The 21960-nt window shown below is 44.1% G+C and overlaps 1 protein-coding gene across 1 annotated transcript in view; it reads right to left on the bottom strand.

The window, feature by feature from the left end:
• LOC138260930 (uro-adherence factor A-like) overlaps positions 1–21960 on the bottom strand; it is a 312276-nt gene that overhangs the window by 134612 nt on the left and 155704 nt on the right. The window contains exons 4-5 of the mRNA XM_069209459.1: positions 14895–15029; positions 4680–4829 (exon numbers count right to left, since the gene is read on the bottom strand). Coding sequence (XP_069065560.1) covers positions 4680–4829; positions 14895–15029 — 285 coding nt within the window. The remainder of the gene's footprint in view (positions 1–4679; positions 4830–14894; positions 15030–21960) is intronic.

Genomic DNA, 21960 nt, shown 5'->3' with positions numbered 1-21960 from the left:
CACACTCAGACCTTCTCAGAGTGCAGGCAAGGTCTTGCTCACCATATTCCAAGGGTATTAGAGTGTCTCCCAAATACATAAACAGCAAAGACTGCAGTGCCTAACTTGAAAAAACACACCCTCTCACCAAACATCAATGCATTCTGTATCTGGTGGGGCAGCAGGAAAGGTATACAGGTTTTAATTCTCTGGTTATATTGGATTTAAGAGGCTTTCAAGCATGGCGTGCTGTGGTAAGAAGGGCGGATCATCCCGGAAAAGGCCTATAAAAAACCTAGGATTGGGGCGATTTACAGGGAGAACTGAACACGGATTAAAAAAAACAAGGTTTCTGTCAGGGCTTCACTGAACGATAACGGTCTGAAGCTGAATGGCCAAGTGACAAACATTTGTATAAGCTAATGAGTGTTGGTTCCACAGATGGCATGTGAGCTGCCAACACTTTACGGACCCCCACTCCAAGGGAAGCGCCTTCATTGATGTGGGGAGCAATGTGGAGTCTAATTTCATTTAATTTCTGAACATTCAAATGCAGACTAGCACTAATATATAGCGAGAGGGTAACGAAGGGTCAGCCATCTCATCAGAATGTAGAATGTTTAGAAGGGCTTTGTTAGAAATTGGAGTCTCTAGTTGGCGGAGGTATGCACCCTGTCCAAGTAGGGTCACAATCCTAGTCGGGGTAAGTCAGAAACACAGACTAAATGATCCTGTGCTCACCCTCTGGTAGCTTGCACAGTGCAGGCAGGCCTAACCTAGAAGGCAATGTGCAAGTATTTGTGCAACACGCACATAGCAACACAGTGGAAACACCACAGACTCCACACAGGTTTAGGAAAATAGATGATGTTTATCAGAAACAAGTAAGACCAATACGATAAAAATCCACTAAGCAGTCACGAAATACAATTGTTGCAAAAAGGAATGAAAGCAATGCTTAGTTCGCGTGGGCTCCATTTAGAGCCTTTACTGTTATTTCGTTCAGTGGTGTAATGCTGAGAATTGACAGAGACTCAACATGCCCCTTTTACTCCAGTACCTCTGTAGACAGTTGCAGCCATGGGGCTGTCAGCAGGCCTCGCACATGGGACAAACATTGCGGGGAGCAAGTCGCTCCGTGTGAAGCAAGGCGCTCCATTGGTTGAGTGTCTGCGGCCTCGCACACGGGGCTGAGGTGCAAAGAAGCAAGTTGCAGGGCCGGGGCACGTGGGACAAAGTCAGCACTCCACTGCACGGGAAAAGCTTGCCACTCCTCAGACGCCTCGGCAAAGACTTCGGTCATACTGAGCTCCAGTGATGGTGGGAGCAGGTGGAGAGGAAGTGCTGCTCCTCAGGCACTCTGGCAAGTTAACACTCCACAACAATCCCCCTTGCAGAAGGTCGATCTGAGTGCGGCTCCTCAGTGCTGAGAAGTTAAATGCTGTAATGTGGAATGCAGCTGCCTGACTCGCAGCTTGGCAAGGTCCTGTAGCAGCCACACTGGGAGGAAATCCTCAATATCCCGGAGATTTCCCACAGAACCGGGGGCAAGTCAGCAAGCCTTGGAGTCACTCTGGGCACAGGCTTGGGCAGAGAGCAGGGCAGCACCTCAAAGCAGACTAAGAGTTCCTGTGAACAGTCAATCCTGGCAGAGTGGCAATCCTGGCAGCACAGCAGTCTTTACTCCTGCAGTGTGTTGTTTTGGTCCAGAGGTGTACTGTTTTGGTGGGTCAACAGGCCCAGTACTTATACCGGAAAATGCCTTTGATGTGGGGGATTATTATAAAAAAATTCTTGTGAAGTGCACAGGTCCCTCTGTCAGGTCAGCCCCGGCTCCAGACGGCCAGTGGGAGGTAATCAGCCTCTATGTGGGCTTTGGTTACTATCCTTGGAGATGTATGTGGGAACCCTCCCCAACCTCCTTCCCAGGAAGACCCATCAGTATGCAGATGAACGCAGATTTAGCAGAATATCCCATGTTGTGGGTGTCTGAAGGGAATGCACAAGTGTAGCTGTCACGTAGCCCAATCCAGACGTGTATTGGAGATAGGCTGTAGGCAGACACGGCAGTAATTGCAGAGAAATGACCACTTTCTAAAAGTGGCATTTTAAAAATAGTAATAAAATCCAACTTTGCCAGTAAAGAGGCTTTATTTTTACCATTCCAATAGTACTAAACATGATGCATCTCCTTCTCTCAGATCAGTAATTACAGCTTAAAGATTTTATACGGACTTCCTAATGCTGGCCAATGAGAGTGGGATGCCTCACAGTAATGCAAAATGCCTTTAGGACCTTTTCATTACTAGTACATGAAAAGCTTAAAAAGGTACACGGTCCTGCTTTCTGCTTAGATGGCACCCTGCCCTATGGGATACCTAGGGCCTACCTTAGGGGGTGACATATGTAAGATAAGGGGAGTTATAAGGCTTGGCAAAAGGTTTTAAATGCCAAGTCAGGGTGGCAGGGAAACGGCACACACAGGGTCTGCAGTACCAGAACTGAGACAGGGTTACAGGGTTAATTTAGTGGGTGACACAACCAGTGCTGCAGGCCCACTAGTCGTATTCAACTTACAGGGGTATATGGTACACCACTGTACAAGGGACTTGCATGTAAGCTGAATATACCAATTGAGTATACACCAATGTTACCATGTTTAGGGAAGAAGCACTTGCATTTTAAAGTAAAGTGCTCAGAGTCCTAAGGTCAACAAAAAGATACAGCAACAAAGCAGGAGGTAAAGGCAAAAAAGCCTGGGGTAAGACCAACCTATGGGTGCCAGGTAAACAAAGCCTCAAGACACTGGTGATGAGCCAAAGGCACCATAGGAGAATCCTCCTATGCAATGGGCTGGGCTTTAATGATCCTGTAACAAGACAGACTTTGATCTAGCCGAACTCTACTATAGATCCAAGACTGGAATTGGGGGTCTGATCCTGGAGCTAAGGGAGATGCAGAAGCAACATGGCCTTCAATAAAGGAGTGACCCGACAGACTTGGGGTGGGGAGCCTAGGTGGAGGCATAACAAGGCCAGTTGGCACTGGGGAAGATTCCACTGTCAAATGTCCAACTGGGGACCAGGGATCATCCAAATAAGCTGCAGCAGTGCCTTCTCGGAAGACCCCTACCTGCTGCGGACTCTAGGGCCCTTGAATGTAGGAGCAGATCACCTTCCGCTGTGGAATGGGATCAGTCTTGGACTGTCACAAAGATGAACCCTTAAAATGCTGACTCCACGAACTCTCCATGGAATGGGAGTGATAGGGAGAGCACTCCAGTCAGGACTTCTTCTGTTTGTGACAAGATTTTCCCTTTGTCTTGAATTCACCAGAGGACAGAGACGAGTACCAGGACTTCGAACAGGAGCTACATTTGAAGAGTGACTAGCCTCTATCCATGTGCAGCATGTAGCCTAAAGTTTACAGCAGGCCTTCGGATCCACGTTAAAGAGCAAAAAAAATAAAAAAGTGTCTGCTTTCGCGGTGGCACTTCCGGTGGTGGGATGAGGTTGCGGCAAAATCCAATTGCACCATAAACTGGTGCGAAGGAGCAATTGCAAAACACTTTCCAGATAGAGTCTGGCACCAGTGGGAATGCGAAAGGTGAGGAATCTACAGATAAAAGTGCCCATCAGAAAAAATCTTAAGCAGCACTGTTAGCCTACTTGAAAAAGAAACACTTTTTCCCCCCTACCTTTTCAAATAGACGTTCTAAGATATTGGCAAATTTTAAATAAAAATAAGATTAGGCTAGGAAGAAAGTGCCTCACCTCAGTTGAGTCTCATTTAAATAAGCATACCTGACTAATGGTCAATTCATACATTTGAGAAAACTAGAGTTCCTGAAACAGCCCAAGTGCGTGTAAGGTACTACAAAAAACTAAACTGTATATGAAAGGAGAAGTAACGTCTAGGGGAACTAGATTACCACAATACTGACTTATACACGATACATGCTTTGTAGGAAAGCCGGAGGCAGAATAAAAGAGATATTCTGAAGCTCAATAAACTTGGAAAAGTCTGAGGGCACCACAATTGCGATGGGGAGTTTCAACCAGTACATCAGAACCACCCAGAGGGTCACAAGTAGGTAGTCTAGTTTCAAGTCATCCATGTCCCTGGACAGAGAAATGAATCCGGACATTCATTCTCTGCAGCTCTACACAGACATATTGAGTACCACCCAGAGCTGGGAGGATATATGTTAAAGAGATGGATTTTAAGCCATTTCAAGTAATTGGGTAAGGTGTTGCTAAACCCAAGACACCAAATCTTCCTTCGCCTTTAACTCTGCTCCTCAGATTATTAAATACTAACACATGCAACTCTGCACATTTGGGGAACCGTGTTGTGCCATGGATCCCTCGCCTGTTCTAAATAAAATGGGATTTCTAAGCAATTCTGTGTGAGACTGCAACCAGGTGGGCATGCATTTTGGTTCTACACAAGTACAAAACCTTTTCAACAGGATAATCCACCCAAAAATGTATAATCCCAACAGTTCAGCAAGTCTCCAACACTCATGTAATCTTTGGGCAGGACCCAAGGGGTTTAGAAGTGCAGCAGTGAGGCATATGTACATATGAAAGCTAATCCTCAGCATTAATACCATCATTTATTCCAACCAATTGGTCATTTATTACAATACTGCTGTATCATCACATCCATACCCCGTTTTCTCTCCGTGTAACCTTTACCTAATCTTGGTCGCTTTGGTGATGGGTTTAGAGTTGAGGGTTTGCTTTTGCTGGGCGGTTTCAGGCCAGAGCGCATAATACTTCGGGGAGCAGGTAGAGAAGACAATTTCCTCTTGGCAGCTTGGCCGTCATCATTGGGAACAGCTGCACCTGTGGAGAAGTGAAGGGCGTTTGAGAAATTGGCACAGGTAACGTGATCAGAGACATAAGGAGTGGCAAATAGTAAAAGGAATCAGAAGAGAAAAAGATGGATAAAGGATGTGGTAAACTACAGAAATCAGGATAAAACAGGGCTCAAGAAAAGCTAACTAGGAAGTGTGCGGAGGGGAAAGGCCATCCAAACCGACGCGTGGCCATGAAAAGATAGTATGAATGATAAAGGTTATTTACCTTTCATGAAGGTGTATGCAATCTTCAGACATCTGATCTTTGAAATAACTGTGTGTAGTTGTTCACAACTAAGTGCTAGAGATACCCAGCATGATAAATTAAGCCAAGTGGTGCAGTCCAAAAGTTAAAACTGATAGGTAGGTTTGGTGCCACCACATACATGCCCTCGATTTCTCAGATGTCAATAAAAAGCTGAGGAAAAGTGGGAAGTAGATAGATGGACGAATGTATCAATAATTGTTGCCACAAGTATACTACAGATGGACATTTTTCTTCTACAATTCTTCCCATTTCAGCCTCCTGTAATAGGAAAACAAACTAGTACAGACAAGCCTGTCAGACATTCAGGGGTATTTGTAGGGCACACTACGGATAAAGCCAGAGAAGCCACAGTTTTCCAAGATGCGGAATAAAGGGGATTTTAGGTGTGTTTGAGGGAAAGTCCTGCAAGAAGAGAGGACTACCTGAAAATCTGTTGACTATACATACAAATGCTTTACCCAAGCTTAAGTATCAAGGAGGAAATATTTGGTAAATGTAACTAAGGACAAGGAGCTTCTCTGCAGATCTCCCGTTTAGTAATATTCCATATTACTATTATATATTATATTATTATATATTATTATATATTATATTACATATTACCCATTGACTGGTTTCAATGATTCGTCTATTCATCTTAAAGGAGTTTGATTTGATTCTGAAAACGACCTGTCATACGACAATAGAAATTAGTTTAGTCCATGTGGAGCCCCCATTAAGAGTGATGTTTTGTGAATCATGTGCATATGTAGTAAATGAACATCCAAACATTGGGTGGAGCTTAGCAAGCTGAGATATATCTATAGATTGAATAGTGTGGGGCAAAGAGGAGCCTTGAGGGTCTCAGTATTCCAAGCCTCTCAACCCAGATTGAAGAGGAGGTAGGTGGTTCCCTGAGTACCAAGTGCACCCCTTTAGCACCCCACCCTCCGTAGCAAAGAGGACCAGGCCAGCGATTACTCAGGGAAGTGGTGTGAGGTTGAAACTCCCAACCTAATGAGACATTCAATGTCATCCACTACATCAGAGTATAATAAGTTATTTTACTATTAAAGAACACCTAAAACAATGCAATACTGCACATCGATGTACAGTAGTAACTTAGGCTATTGTATGGTAATCAGTAATGCACGTTAGGACACCAGCCCTCTTGAGGCAAATGAAAGGCAATATTCCTATAACAGCCATGTGGGCCAAGTAAACACACCCTAAAAGATCATAATTGGGTTGCATTTGTCTCCCTGATATCTTGTCTTGTCAATCCTTTGCAGGCCAGGTTTAAGGTTTGTGGCCGGAGAGAGGGGTTGCATTGCTCCTGTTGGCTTGGTTATTCTTCACATCCTAAGACAGATTGTGCAGAGTGTCACAGTCAAGCCAAAATCACTGCACATTTTCTTCTCTGAGTCTGGTTCGGACACCCTTGCTTGATAAAGGCAAGGTAGCACCAGCAGAGGTGAAGCAGCCACACTACGCTTGTGATCCAGTAGATATTCATGTTGGCGGGGGAACCTTCCTCAACCCAAAACATTAACCTGCCACCCAAAGAAAGTGAAAGGGCCACTCTTATTTCAAGTGGTAATCAAGGCGTGGAGTTAACACACAGCCAATTGGAATGAGCAATATGGGCCTAAGCAAAAGCTTCAGGGAGCTCTGGTTCTTCAGCTAAAGCTATCAAATGCAGTTGCAATTTAAACACTGCTAAGTTATTATAGGCACTGTGTCATCTTAGAAAACCCCCCACCAAATGAGTGTTGTTCCCATGAGGGCCATTCCGATTCCATGGACCCACCAGACACTGAAGGGTCTCCAGGCCTTACCGCACTTAGCGAACTGTCTGCCTCCTAAGAGGGAAGAAGAGTTGCCTACCCTGAAGGAGGAGACACTATCCAGTATCCTTGTGTTGATTACATTTGTTGATCTTGACGACCACCATGGGACAAGTCTGGCTGGAACTGCATCATCTCCAAACTGGCAGTCTTCAGGCAACGGCAAAGTAAAGGCTGAACAGGTGTGCTGCCAAACACACTGATAAAGCTCCTCTGACGAATGCTAGTGTGCCGCGGCTCTCACTAATTGTGTGGGTGCTCCTCAAACGATCCTGAGAGCTTACCCATCCTACCAAGTGTTAATGCTGCAGATCTTGAAACGAAATTCACATATATATTTGGGGGTGATTGAAACTGCACGAGCCTTATTTACGCTACTCCTAAAGTTCCCCTATGAGGGAAGAGGGCGGCAGAACCAGGGGAGAGAGCATAGGGGAAGGGGCACACAAAGGATTGGGGTTAGCGCCAAGTTTTGAATGTGGACCTAAGCACTCATGCATCAACCCATGCAGTTGGGCCTGTACCACCTACTTTCTAATCAGTTAAAAATTCCAAGGATCTAGTCTTTTTTTTTTTCTCTTCTTTTTTTATGGTGTTATACAACACAGCTTAGTTTTTGGGACACCTAGGCTTCACTTCCTCATGCTAGATGGAAAACACTGTCATTTTAGCTTCTCTCTCTTGTACTGTCTAGAGTCTGACCTTAGAGCCTTGAGTGGTATATTGTACTCGTCCGGTTCTGACCTGGGAATCTTGTGATTCAAATTGGACAGTCTGGCACAGAGAGGCTGGGAAAAGCAAAGAGTACCTGTGTGTACTACTTGGGCATCTTCTATTATTCAATCAGACTAAACACTGCTTGTTATCACTTACTGTGTCTGTAGTCGATTACTACAGATATTTTGGCGATGAGTGGCGCAGCCTCATGAACCCTGCTGGCTGACCTGCTTACGGTGCTTTCCCAGATGGTGGACATTGTGAGTCCAGTTCTATGCTGGTTACAGCTGCTCAAGGTATACTCGCTGCTCGCCAGACGTCTCTACATGTGAAGGGGGATCCTGTGCCAATTCCAAGTTTCCTCAATGTTTGGGCATCTCCGTGAGTACTATGCTGTACGGCATTCACTGGAAGTTTCAAGTGAGAATTTTATGCAGAGTCCTTGGTGATTGCCACCGTAGATTCACAAACCCCTATTCAGCCCAAGACTGTCTTTGATCTGCCCAAGAGCTGTTTTTCAAGGGATAGAATGGGAACTACATGTAGCGGTTGCCATTTTGAGACTATTTGTTTACCTCTGCACATGTATTTCCTCATCTACACCGTTTGAGCAATAAACTGTGGCCACTATTTTGAAAGTATATTTATTTACTATTCAGAGCATTCATGCTGCTGCTGAGTTGTGCATCCTTCAAACAGTGACAAGCACACTAAGGATTTCACATAATTCTGCCTGTCATGTCAAGAGCACCTCTCAAGCCAGAATCACCACATTGACAGGCAGGCACACTTATGTTAGTCAGCTGACTAGTATCTGTGAAGACTAATATAAGATGTTTTGAGCATTTAGAATATTAGATCTGCTGTTTTTTATCCTGAGTTCAAAATATTCATATGTAGTTTTTTTTTTCTTTGATTGCCCTATTGAGATTTTCATTACCCACAGTGACAACTACATATTAGTAGCATTAGTGTTGGGTGTAGCATTTCTACTTTCAAACTTGTTTTCACTTTGCAGTCAGTGACTCACCTCCATTTCAAGACTCTCCTGGGGATCCACCAATCAGATGGTCAGTTTGGTTCGATGCATCTGAGATGTATTTAGGTGCAATTGGTGCCTCCAGGTTTAGAGCCAAAAGGAAAAAGTCTGCTTTTAAGCATTTACCTGAATTGGTGTTGGATGAGGTTGAAGTACTTGAGTATAAAGTAGTTGTCAAACTCCAAATGATATTTGATAATACAGTTTAATAGTTCTCGGACATATGTTTTTTCAAACTTAAAACAAAGGCTTGAAGGTGTGCATACCTACATCCTAGCACTGCAGACTTGCCTCCTAATGCCAGTTTGCAAATTTCATGGATCAGTTGATTAGACATCAGTTTGCCAGTGCAAAGATGAAAAGATCCATCAAACTATTATCCATTGGAAACCCATCCTTGGAAGAAGCCATCAAGACAGCAAAAGGTATTGACATTTTGCAAACATCAGTAAAATACCTTGAGGAGAAATCTCCAGATTCGGTGAATGTTCTTAAATCTGGCAAATAATCTTGGAAAATGACCAAGTTTCACATGAAAAATAGTAGTAACAAACCTTCTGGTTCTCAAATGAAAGCACACGTATTCAATATGTGTTTCCGTTGTGGGAATCCTCTACATGGTAAAAATGGAAAAACTTGTCCAGCTAAAAATGTCACCTGTAATTACTGCAAAAATCTAGAGCGTTTTGCTAAGGTTTGTCAGAAGAAAAAGAATGTTGTCAGATCAGTAGCATATGACATTATCTGATTGTGAGGCAGACTGATTCTGACATTGAAGAGTTGAATGATCTTGTACTCAGTGGGGGTGATGAAGATTTCTGTTCTGATGACGTGCATAACCTTAGGAAGATCAGGCCCGTTTTGGGAGATTCTTCGTCATGTGTTCCTATTGTGGACATTCATGTGGGTGACAAAACATTAAAACTCTTAGTTGATTCAAGAGCAAGGATAATCCATATCACCCAAAATGTATTCAAGGACACATGGGGTGACAGTTTATTCCCACCTGATCGTTCACCCCTTTCCTATGAAGGGCATAAGATTAGGGTACATAGAAGATGTACTTGTATTTAAGAGCAGGAGGAATGAAGGAAAACAATGTTGTTATAAAGGAGTTGAACATTCGGGGGTGACTTCACCAGGGTTTATTCGGATGGTTCTAAGACCCCAGTCACAAAGAAAAAGTTTGGATGATGGAATTCGATTTTGCAGAGGAAAGAAACCGTAAATTCCCTGAAGTTTTTTCAGATACCATAGGGAGCTCTGACAATTCTTACACAGGCCTGCCAGTGCAGCCTGAGTGAAATAACGTTCATGTTATTTCACAGCCATTTACCACTGCACTTAAGTAACTTATAAGTCACCTATATGTCTAACCTTCACCTAGTGAAGGTTGGGTTCAAAGTTACTTAGTGTGTGGGCACCCTGGCACTAGCCAAGGTGCCCCCACATCGTTCAGGGCAAATTCCCCGGACTTTGTGAGTGTGAGGACACCATTACACACGTGCGCTGTACATAGGTCACTACCTATGCACAGCGTCACAATTGTAACTCCAAACATGGCCATGTAACATGTGTAAGATCCCCTGTGTCTCTAGCACAGAACCCGGGTACTGCCAAACTGCCTTTCCGGGGTCTCCACTGCAGCTGCCAACCCCTCAGACAGGTTTCTGCCCTCCTGGGGTCCAGGCAGCCCTGGCCCAGGAAGGGAGAACAAAAGACTTCCTCTGAGAGAGGGTGTAACACCCTCTCCCTTTGGAAATAGGTATGAAGGCTGGGGAGGAGTAGCCTCCCCCAGCCTCTGGAAATGCTTTGATGGGCACCGATGGTGCCCATCTCTGCATAAGCCAGTCTACACCGGTTCAGGGATCCCCCCAGCCCTGCTCTGGCGCGAAACTGGTCAAAGGAAAGGGGAGTGACCACTCCCCTGACCTGCACCTCCCAGGGGAGGTGCCCAGAGCTCCTCCAGTGTGTCCCAGACCTCTGCCATCTTGGAAACAGAGGTGTTTGTGGCACACTGGACTGCTTTGAGTGGCCAGTGCCAGCAGGTGACATCAGAGGCGCTTACCTCTCTTGGTAGCCAATCCTCCTTCCTAGGTAGCCAAACCTCCTTTTCTGGCTATTTAGGGTCTCTGCTTTGAGGATCTCACCAGATACCGAATGCAAGAGCTCACCGGAGTTCCCCTGCATCTCCCTCTTCACCTTCTGCCAAGGAATCGACCGCTGACTGCTCAGAACGCCTGCAAAACCGCAACAAAGTAGCAAGACTACTACTAGCAACCTTGTATCGCTTCATCCTGCCGGCTTTCTCGACTGTTTCCAGGTGGTGCATGCTCTGGGGGTAGCCTGCCTCCTCTCTGCACCAGGAGCTCTGAAGAAATCTCTAGTGGGTCGACTGAATCTTCCACCTGCAACCGCAGGCAACAAAAGACTGCATCACCGGTCCTCTGGGTCCCCTCTCAGCACGACGAGCGTGGTCCCTGGAACTCAGCAACTCTGTCCAAGTGACTCCCACAGTCCAGTGACTTCAGTCCAAGTTTGGTGGAGGTAAGTCCTTGCCTCCCCACGCTAGACTGCATTGCTGGGTACCACGTGATTTGCAGCTGCTCCGGCTCCTGTGCACTCTTTCAGGATTTCCTTCGTGCACAGCCAAGCCTGGGTCCCCGACACTCTAACCTGCAGTGCACAACCTTCTGAGTTGTCCTCTGGCGTCGTGGGACTCCCTTTTGTGACTTCGGGTGGACTCCGGTTCACTTTTCTTCTAAGTGCCTGTTCAGGTACTTCTGCGGGTGCTGCCTGCTTCTGTGAGGGCTCCTTGACTTGCTGGGCGCCCCCTCTGTCTCCTCAGCCAAGTGGCGACATCCTGGTCCCTCCTGGGCCACAGCAGCATCCAAAAACCCTAACCACGACCCTTGCAGCTAGCAAGGCTTGTTTGCAGTCTTTGTGCATGGGAACACCTCTGCAAGCTTCTTCACGACATGGGACATCCATCCTCCAAAGGGGAAGTTCCTAGTCCTCTTCGTTCTTGCAGAACTCCAAGCTTCTTCCAACAGGTGGCAGCTTCCTTGCACCCTCAGCTGGCATTTCCTGGGCTCCTGGCCACTCTCAACACTGTCGCGACTATTGGACTTGGTCCCCTTGTCTTACAGGTACTCAGGTCCGGAAATCCACTGTTGCATTGCTGGTGTTCGTTCTTCCTGCAGAATCCCCCTATCACGACTTCTGTGCTCTCTGGGGGTAGTAGGTGCACTTTACACCTACCCTTCAGGGTTTTGGGGTGGGCTATTTTTCTAACCCTCACTGTTTTCTTACAGTCCAGCGACCCTCTACAAGCTCACATAGGTTTGGGGTCCATTCGTGGTTTGCATTCCACTTTTGGAGTATATGGTTTGTGTTGCCCCTATGTGCTCCTATTGCAATCTACTGTAATTTTACACTGTTGCATTACTTCCTTTTGCTATTACCTGCATAATTTTGGTTTGTGTACATATATCTTATCCTCATACTAAGGGTACTCACTGAGATACTTATGGCATATTGTCATACAAATAAAGTACCTTTATTTTTAGTACTTCTGTGTATTGTGTTTTCTTATGATATTGTGCATATGACACCAGTGGTATAGTAGGAGCTTTGCATGTCTCCTAGTTCAGCCTAAGCTGCTTTGCCATAGCTACCTTCTATCAGCCTAAGCTGCTAGAAACACCTCTTCTACACTAATAAGGGATAACTGGAGCTGGCACAAGGTGTAAGTACCTCTGGTACCCACTACAAGCCAGGCCAGCCTCCTACATTACTTCTACTGAAACAGACATTTAAATCATGTGGGTTGAATTTACTTTTAGAATTTTTCTTTGATCACTCTCCAGCCCTAACCATTCTTAATGATAAGGTTATCTTTAACCCTGATTCTGTCCAGCACCGTAATAATCACTTTACCTAGAACCCTAACCTATACTAACTCAAGCCTCAAACCTTGCCTTAATCTGAACTTTAACTGTTGGGGTTGAAGAAGTCTCCGGCATGGCTTGGGTGAGTGCGCACCCATGGCTCCAGTTCCCCATAGACATTTTGCGTTGACTTTTGGATATTTGACCTTGGCACACCCAGTCATACTTCAGTGATGAAGGTCCTCAAGACTGAGTTGAGTACACCAGTTGCACCTTCTTTACTGAACTTGACTCACTGGAATTTCGGGGTCTCGGTGACAGCAAAAGCTTTTAGTAGCAGTTCAGCTGTTTTTTGCCTGTCACCTGCCAAGCAGAGTTGCCTGCTGGTCTGTCGTGTGTGGGTTTTTATTTTTGTATTTTTATTTTTTTATTTAGTCTGCTAGTGAATCTGCCAGTCCCCCTGTAACCTTGTCATTTGCTCCATCCCTTTGGGACGTAACTGACACATATATGTAAAAATATATATGTGCGGGTGGATGTGCCTGGAGTGTGTGATACATATAGCTCTGGCTGTCCAGAAATCCATTTTGATTTCCTGGTGGACAGGCACACAGCTCCTTCAGCAGGAGCCAGAGACTGTGGTCCCCTCACCTCTTGAAGACCTGCAGTCAGGTAGACACGAGCCCTGGTCGCTCAGCCAACCCTACAGTACTGTGGGAAGCACTTCCTTAATAGAGAACGCTGAACTAGAACCAAGTGGGGTAGTTAGGATCATTCTTCTATACACTAATGGAAGACAGGAGATGTGAAATCTATTGTCTCAAACTGCAGAACTGGTTTGGGTAATTTCTTCCAAGTGTCCTTTCCAGCCGGTTCTCCAGAGAGCCTTGAATTCGGGCGATTCTTCTCACAGCAGGGTAGTTCCCATCCTAAAGCATCCACAACAAAGGTAGAGTGGTGAGAAGCTTCTACACCTGGCTGTCATCAGCCCAGCTCAAAGAGTACAAAACAAACTATAGATCCACCCCTCACCACCACCATACACCCTTCACTGCCACATACACCAAATGGCTGTGCTCAGAAAGACTTAGCAGCTGATCCTTGCTAACCAACGTGCCTCAGAATACTTAAAGGAGCTCTGCCCCAACCCCTTCACTTCACTTCACTGTCTAGGTTGCCTTCCTTCAGTTATAGGAACATGAGCGATACACTTCCACTGCCTGGGAACACCGTTCTTACCCTTCCATCTTGTGCAAGACCAGTTCAGCGGTGTCCAGAATGGATCCAGCTATCCTCCATTACTGTTGTTCAGTCACACACAACATGCATATATCGCTTGGGCTATACATACATCAGCATACGTGCAGGATATTTCAAAAGGACTGGGCTAGAGCATAAAAACTGAACTTTACACAAGCGGACCCACTCTAGCACTCCAGATAGAAAAATCGGGCCACACTACAGATCCTTAAAATACTGTACGTGGCACTATTGCTGTGTGTACTAAATCCACTGACAGTAGTCCTGTGTTTGAGAGTACTCTTGGTGCCTCTTTAAGTCACAGGATAAACCTAAAACATCTCAGTCAGGGACAGGCTTAGGCCTCTGCACGCACAACTGGATTAGCGGGACGCCAAAATAAAAAGACAGTATACCAGATATATACCAAGTGGGAGACATTCCTGTTCCAACACCATGTCTTCAGATTACAGTATTACAAAGCCAAAAGAACTTTTCAATTGTACCAATAAGCATTTTCCTTTCCTACCATATGTGTAACAAAAACAAACTAAAATAAGGTTTCCATTACATGTTCCAAGTGACGGTGGATGTGGCAGGAATGACACCCTCCATGGTCTATGTGTATCCAAGCACTGGAACGCTGAGGGATTAGTTAGAACCTGGAACGTGTTTAGTGTTAGGATCTCCAGACCAACCCACCAAAAAACAAAAACTGATTCAAATACACCATCCCCTGTGACTGGATACTCTATGGTGAATCCCTAAAGCCCCAAATCTCACGATCCTACATTGTAACTAGCAACTCATCCCTGCAACAAGGGGCTGTACTGGGTTGTGCTACTGCACAGATGCAGACAAATAAGTATCAGCTTTGTATTTTATTTCCTAAAAAGCGTGCTCTCCATCCCCGTGTAGGGAATACCCCGGCTTGCTCTAAGGACTACTACTCAGGAGAGAGGACTGCAGAGGAAGGGCTGATTTCAGTGAGCCCAAGGCATGTTCTTCCTCGACTAACCTTAGCGAGCCAGTGATGGAGGATCACATTAAGGGATTGGCGATAGACCATTACCTTCTGAGGCTGCTTGAAGGTCTGGCTTCTTGGGACTCACGGATTCACTTGCAGGGCTTTTCGGGAGAGTAAGTCCAGGAGGCCTGACAGAAAGCCCATTTCTTGCAGCACCAGAAACACTAGCAATGGCTGAGGCTGGGAAGGAGAGAAACAATCACATACCATTATTAAAACTTTATGAATCTGACTGGGTGACAAAGTTACTTCATATAATTAAACTTGGAAAGCTTGTGAACTTTTAATAAACCACAGTGGCCCTCGTTTGTATCCAGGTACAACTGTCTCCCTGCTGCACATCACACTGTCCAACCTTTGTCGGATTCCCCTATTCTGCAAACACAACCTCACTCCCCTCCCAGTCAAACAACTCAGAACCAGTCTGAACGCTGCATGGGATCCTATTCCATGGCACTGCCCCATCAGTAGAAGAGTCTCCACATTCAGCAAGAGACAAACCATGGGGAGCAGGGTTGGTAAAGGGTGTGGGAGTGTAGGGGCTGATAGAAGTACTAAAAACCTATAACCCTTTGATATCCTTGTGGTTTTATAGCACTAATCAGTTGTTAATATTACACAGTCAATTTTTCTTTTATTACCCCAAAAGGCTAAAAGAATAAGTAATAAATAAGCATTGCTATGGTTTGACCCCGTGACTGTGCTTATTGCTGCATTCATTAACCTACTGAGAAACTACTTGTGTCTTTTTAGAACTGTAACAGCGCCAAAGTTTTCTTCTAGGTTCTTGGTGTTATTTTAAAACCCACAAAAGACAAATACTTACCCTTAAGAAGGGGATACAGTCGTTGATATGTGGCACAGAAACTGCTGCTTTCCAACTCTGATCAATCAATCAAGGCTTACTCTCGATGGACAATGCAGGTTTAGATGCACAGGTAACACACACAAACAGCTCATCAGCGTTCAAACTTTTGTAAAATTAAGAGGCTTTTTATGCAGATTCAACAGTTTAATAACATTAAAGTGTCACTGGCAAAAGGAGCTTGTCCGGTTTGTTCAAAGAGTTAGCAAACTTCTACACATTGAGCATGCTGGGGCCTGTAATTGGGAAGAACAAGTTAATAAATCTGCAGTTAGAGTTCTACATCAGGACCAGAGTCTAGGATTACACTGACTTTTTTCAATTTATTTCAAATAAAGATAGGAGAACTGCATCAACTTTCAACAAGCTACCTTTCCAATAGCCGTAGGGAAAGTAGCTAAGGAAAACATCAACAATGGCCAGCCGATGGGAAGCCCCAGTACGGATATGTAATCCTTCCTCTCAGTTTCCCATCCCTCTTTCTCCACAGCTATCCCGCTTTCTCCGCAGCACTCTGGTCAGTCTCCCCGGTCTCTGCTGGGTTCCAACTGCCTTATATACTTTTTGTATGTCGGCATGCTCTGGATTTCAGCCTAGCTGGTATTTCCCTTGCAGCGTCTGGCCGCTGGAGAGGCTCGCCGCTCTTTATGTGCTCCAAAGCCTAGCTCCACGGTCGGGTCCTCCGATCGCTAAAGGGCGCCAACGCTCATTTGAAAATCATTCGTCCCTCTGACTTCAGGATGGGCGTCCCTGGCTAATTACTTTGACTTCAAAGGAGTGCAGCGACCAAACGTGGAGCCTACTACATACCCGCTGGGCTTGGAGTTTGATGCCCCTCTCCACAGGGGTCTAGGTGGCAAGATCCCTCAATATTCACAAGCTCCACGTGGAACATTGACCCAGGCCCTGCCCTCGATCATAAAGTGTAAATTGGTGTCCAGAGTTTAAAAAAAAAAAATCCTCAAATTAATGACCGCCTCATACCCAAATATACGCTGGTCTCCAGCGCCTATGACACTTGCACAATGTAGGCAAATAACGACTCCCTTATTGAGGAGAAAACTCAGTACCTAGCACTGGACGATGACATTTGTGACTCTGTAGACACATCCATTCATAGAGTGATATATTATGCCCTGGCTACCTGTGTGAAGGATTCACAGAGCCGCCATAGACCTCTCTTAACGAGGGAAGACTTGAAAAGCCTGTCCGCTTGTTTTGGTGGACTTTTTTTCCAATAATTAAAAAAAAAAGCTATCACAAAATTGTCAAGAGTTTAGCGATGGTAACACATTCCCACTGGGTTTATTCAGTTGTGTGATGAGGTGGCACTTCTCCAGCACAAGTACAAGAACTCATCCCTATGGTTACGTTAGAGGATTCAGGAAGAAATTACTCAAATATTCTCTTTAATAATAGCCAATGTTCTGCATCAATCTCAATGGGTTACCTCATTTAAAAATATTGTAAAGTGCTCGGTCACCACTCCCGATGCATGCACCGTCAACCACAGTGTGTAAGTAACCAAGCTGGTCCAACACCAAGAAACAGAAAGCATGCAGTAAGGATAGGAAATGGAGAGGAAGGACCAGATACCAGTAACAGGACTTCCTATTGGCTGGACATAGCCATTTTTTCTTTTCTATTTTCCCTAAGATTACAGGAAAGTTAGTTTGTTAAATGTTGATGCAATTCTCATATGGCTATTTGAAATAAAACGAAGAAAGACAACGTAATCCTCACCTCTGTGTCCTTAATAGAACTGAAAATTCTGTCATGCAAGCTAGGGAATTTGTTAGCATCCGTCAGAAGAAGTTACTAACATTTAGGAACGCCTGGATGGTTACGCTACCTAATCATAGAATAACACCTTGTAAATCTCCCCAGGAGCCAGACTGGAGCTGGAAACTCTTGCAATGGCTCCAGCACACCAACAGGTGGCATCGTGCACATTTGTTGCAACTCCATCTCGCAACAACACGTGACATCACAGATGCATAAAGGTGCCACCCTAACCACTACAGTCACAATAATCAGACATTCCCCCTCCAAAAGATACAGGGTATAGGGACCAACAGAACTTGCACTGGCAATGTGCAATAGCTAACTTAGGGCCTTGTTCAAATCTGCAGAACAGTGAGGTGGTAGGCAGTGCAGGATCTGTGTTTACATAGAGTATCCACCAGAAAAAAAAATCAAACCAGACACAATTTATTCTTTTGAGTAACACTGCTAACCACAGACTCTTCATGTTTTAATACCAAATAACGGTGGTGGCTGTTTTACAGAACAGTAACAATGGATAGCGGGTGTAGTGGTGACTGCCAAGAGAGGTTTATCAGAGGCTGACTCACTGAACCCGGTCTCAACACACATGCTTCACACAACTTGCCCTTTGCCAGAAAACACAATCAGAGCATACAGACTAAAAGAAACATCTCAAAGAGGCACTAATGCAAGACTTAAATTCACTGATCTAAAAGTTGAATGATTATTTTTTTTCTTTAGACTAGGTCTAGTACCACAGAGCAGGAAAAGCACCAACACAACAGGACAGACAATAACAGAAACAAGACCCACAGATACCATGAACAAGACAAGAGTCTCAGAGAATTGTCAGGAGGAAACAAGAAGTGTAAAAAACCCAAAAGCGATGAAATCACTAGTAGTAAATCAGTCCACTAGTAATTTGAGCACAGTAGTAGTATTGGGTAGAGGACGTCTCTTTTGTCCATCTAGTGATTGGTGCTACATTGAAATCTAGAGATCCATTTTCAATTTACATGGAACTAAAACTTCATGCACTTTAAGACAAAACCAAAGATCCAAGCTAACAACCAATAGATTTTGCCATGAAGTATTCCACGGCAGAGACTTGGACGTGTACTTGGTAAATACACACAGGAACTGAATTCCATGGATAGCGTCTGGAATTTGGCATAGACCATTTTTCACAAGAGAAACAAACCCAATACCAAAACCCACTTTAACTGTGGCCTTTTAAAAATATTTTTATTTGGTTTTAACAAACATTTAACACAACCAACAAAGGTGATATACATTCTTCTTATACAGTACCATCAGATTACATTGGCCGCTAAGATTCAGCAACACTAAATTGATGTTGGAAGATTATCAAAAATACAGAACCAAAGAATCTGAAGGAACAGGAAAACCCTCATCAACTAACAAAATAACAGACTCACAAGTAAAGCAGCAGACAGATAAAACTGGGGGGCAGGGGATGACATAGAGAAGGCCTAAGAACGGTGGGCGGAAGACTGCCCAGAAAAGCTGTCAGATACGGATTTAAGTAGATCGTGTGACCAGATTAATACTATTTCTCCCAATGGTAGGCTCAAATAAACACCTCCGTTCTCCATAGAACATCTCACACTCAAAGGTTAGTGTTGTACTTAGCGTAAATGATATCTTCAGTAGGATGCTGAGGGGACAGGGACGTCAGGGTAGAAATGTTGGAGGTCAGTTATGGACAGTGTTAGCGCCAGGTTTGACGCTTGTATTCAACATGGCATAAAGCTTCAAATATATACACCACATTGTGTGCATCTTTGGATGCAACTTTGCAGCAGTGCCGATGAGCTTAAGAGCCAGACCGCATCCACTTTAAATGAGAAGTGGGGCAAGTGTGAATTATCATACATTGGCCTATGGAAACAAGTCTGATCCACGCCACATCGGACACATGCAGGAGGAATTTTAACTGATATGTCTACTGGATCAACAAAGGTAACGCTTTCTAGTGCACTGAATCATACGGGTATTATTTAATTATATTGTACCTGAACAGCAACAGTTATTGGGCACTCTGTGTGTGTTCCAAGCACATGAACCTGCAAGCTCTTGTGAGCCTTCAACACAGCTCACAAGCTAACAACCGGTAAACACTGGACACCCAGTTTTGCAATGTGATTCGACACCGGAATCAGCTCTTAGAAATAACTTTTCATAAATCGCTTACCTTCCTCAGACTCTACACCGATTAAAATCGGCCAGAAACTCTGTTAAAGCAGGAATGAGTGCTGCGTGTTAGAAGGAACTCTGTTGGCTGAGGGCATAATTGGCGAGTAGCTCAAATGCGCCGATTGTTCCTTTCAGGAATTCCCCAAGTTTAACCAATCTTTCTCCACTAAGGAACATTGATGTCCACTTCCATTATACTAATTTATGATTTTAGTGTATCTATAGCTGACGGTAACTATTTTTTATGTAAGTTTGGTCTCTTAAAGGAAAAAAAAGGGGACAAATTGTGGGCAACTACTTATGGCAGAGCTGTCCTATATTACATTGTAGTGTTTTGTCATTGCATTTAAGTTGTTTGTGGGGTCACCATGCAATCTATTATACTGGCACCCACATTTTTACCTACTCCAGGGTAACCTATTATGCCATGGGAGGATTGTGAGAGGCATTCAAAACGGATCTGGAGGCTATGCGTGGTGAAATGTTTGCGGCTAAGAGAAAAGTTGCTTTAATGAAGCATAATTTGGGGGTGGAGGGCAGGAAAGTATTGACATTCAGAACGCACAGCAAGGGATGGGACAATGGATCAGACGCAGATGAGAGGGTAGAGGACTAATTTTTATCTGCCATGAAAGCTCTAGAAAAGAACTATGGGGAAAAAAAACGTGGTATTGTGGTAAAGACAAGTTTTTCTCTTGTGCACAATTGCCACATAAAACAATTGATCAGTATGTGGCCTGTGTAAAGTCCTGTGGACCTTCACTGCAACATGTTGATTTAAGGAATTGTATTAGGGACCAACTGATCAATCATATGTCACATGAAAATACAGAAGAAGTTGTTGGACTCAAAGAAACTGGCATTAGAAAAAAATCCATAATGGTCGCTAAATGAATAGAAAATACCACACATTACGTAGATGAATTAAAACAAAGATACTGGGTTTGGGACCAAAGGTAAGTTTTTACAGTCTACATTACATGTTGTGGATAAAACCATGGGGAGAAAGGAGGTAAAGTAGAAAACCACATTAGGTAGTGGGAAAAGAACTTGTTATAGATGCAGGAATATAAAGCATATAGCGACTTCTGGAAATTGTCCTGCTACAAATTCAAAATGTTGTAATTGCCAGAGAATTGGACACTTTTCCAGACTGTGTACGCAAGGATTTACAAGTTCAAAAGATAATGTGAACGTGGGGCAAGAGAGTAAAGTGAGATACAATTAAATTCAAAGGAAAGTGGAAACCGATGATGAAGTGGACGTGTTGGTAATCTGATATAACCAAAGAAACAAAACGGGAAGGAAAAACAAAGGCAGAACAGTATCATCCACCAAAATGTATAGTGGAAGTGGGTGGAATGGAAATTACATTGTGGGCAGACTCTTGTTCACGATGTACATTGTTAGATGAGGAAACACAAAGCAAATTGAACAGGGAGAAACTGCAGAAAACTGCTGTGGAAGCCAAAGGTTACTGTGGAATAAAATTGCTTCTGATGAGTTGCTTCAAAATTAATTTTAAAGGGAAGAACTTTGAGGCAGCGTGAGCCAAAAGCCTTGGGGGAATCATTAAATCCTAATGTTAGAAACCAAGTTTTAATATTTGGGACCAAGTTCAAACACAAGGATGGGTGAACAAATTTCCAGTGTTTGGAGGCGAGTGGGGATGTTGAAGGGTTTCAGACACAAAATAAGGCTATAGAAAGATGCTATGCCATCTGTGCACAAGGTCCTTTTGGCTATTAGGTATGACCTGAGAAGAGAGTTAAACAGGTGACCCAGAATATCATTATTGAGCCTATTCAGGACTCTGAATGGCTGAGCCCAGTTGTGATGGCACGTAAAGCAATTGGTAAAATTTGGATGTGCGTCAACTTAAGAGATCGTAAAAATATATGGGTGGACCGCTGTTGAAAGCTGGCTCTCTATAAAGTCTACTAAAAAGAAGTACACTGTGCAGACAGTCCAGTGAATCCCCAGTTGGTGTGCAAAGGCAAAAGTAGATAGGTCTAATGCTCCATTTGTGTTAGTGTGGGTGAGCAATTAGACTTATCAGGTAGTCCTGTTAAGCATTTGTTGTGCTCACAGAGGCAGTAAATGAGACACTCAAATCCGATTCCAATTTAGAAAAACATTTGGTTTTATATACGCTTTGAACAAAAGAACTTTGTTATAAGGTAAGCAGGTTTTAAATAAAAATACTTTTCAGTTTCAAAAACCGACAATGCAATTTTCAGAGTCTTCACTGTTAACCTATAG

The sequence above is a fragment of the Pleurodeles waltl genome, chromosome 2_1, assembly GCF_031143425.1.
Source record: "Pleurodeles waltl isolate 20211129_DDA chromosome 2_1, aPleWal1.hap1.20221129, whole genome shotgun sequence".
Taxonomy (NCBI): domain Eukaryota; kingdom Metazoa; phylum Chordata; class Amphibia; order Caudata; family Salamandridae; genus Pleurodeles; species Pleurodeles waltl.
Note: the sequence above shows the minus strand (reverse complement) of the source record. Positions and strands in the feature narration are given on the sequence as shown.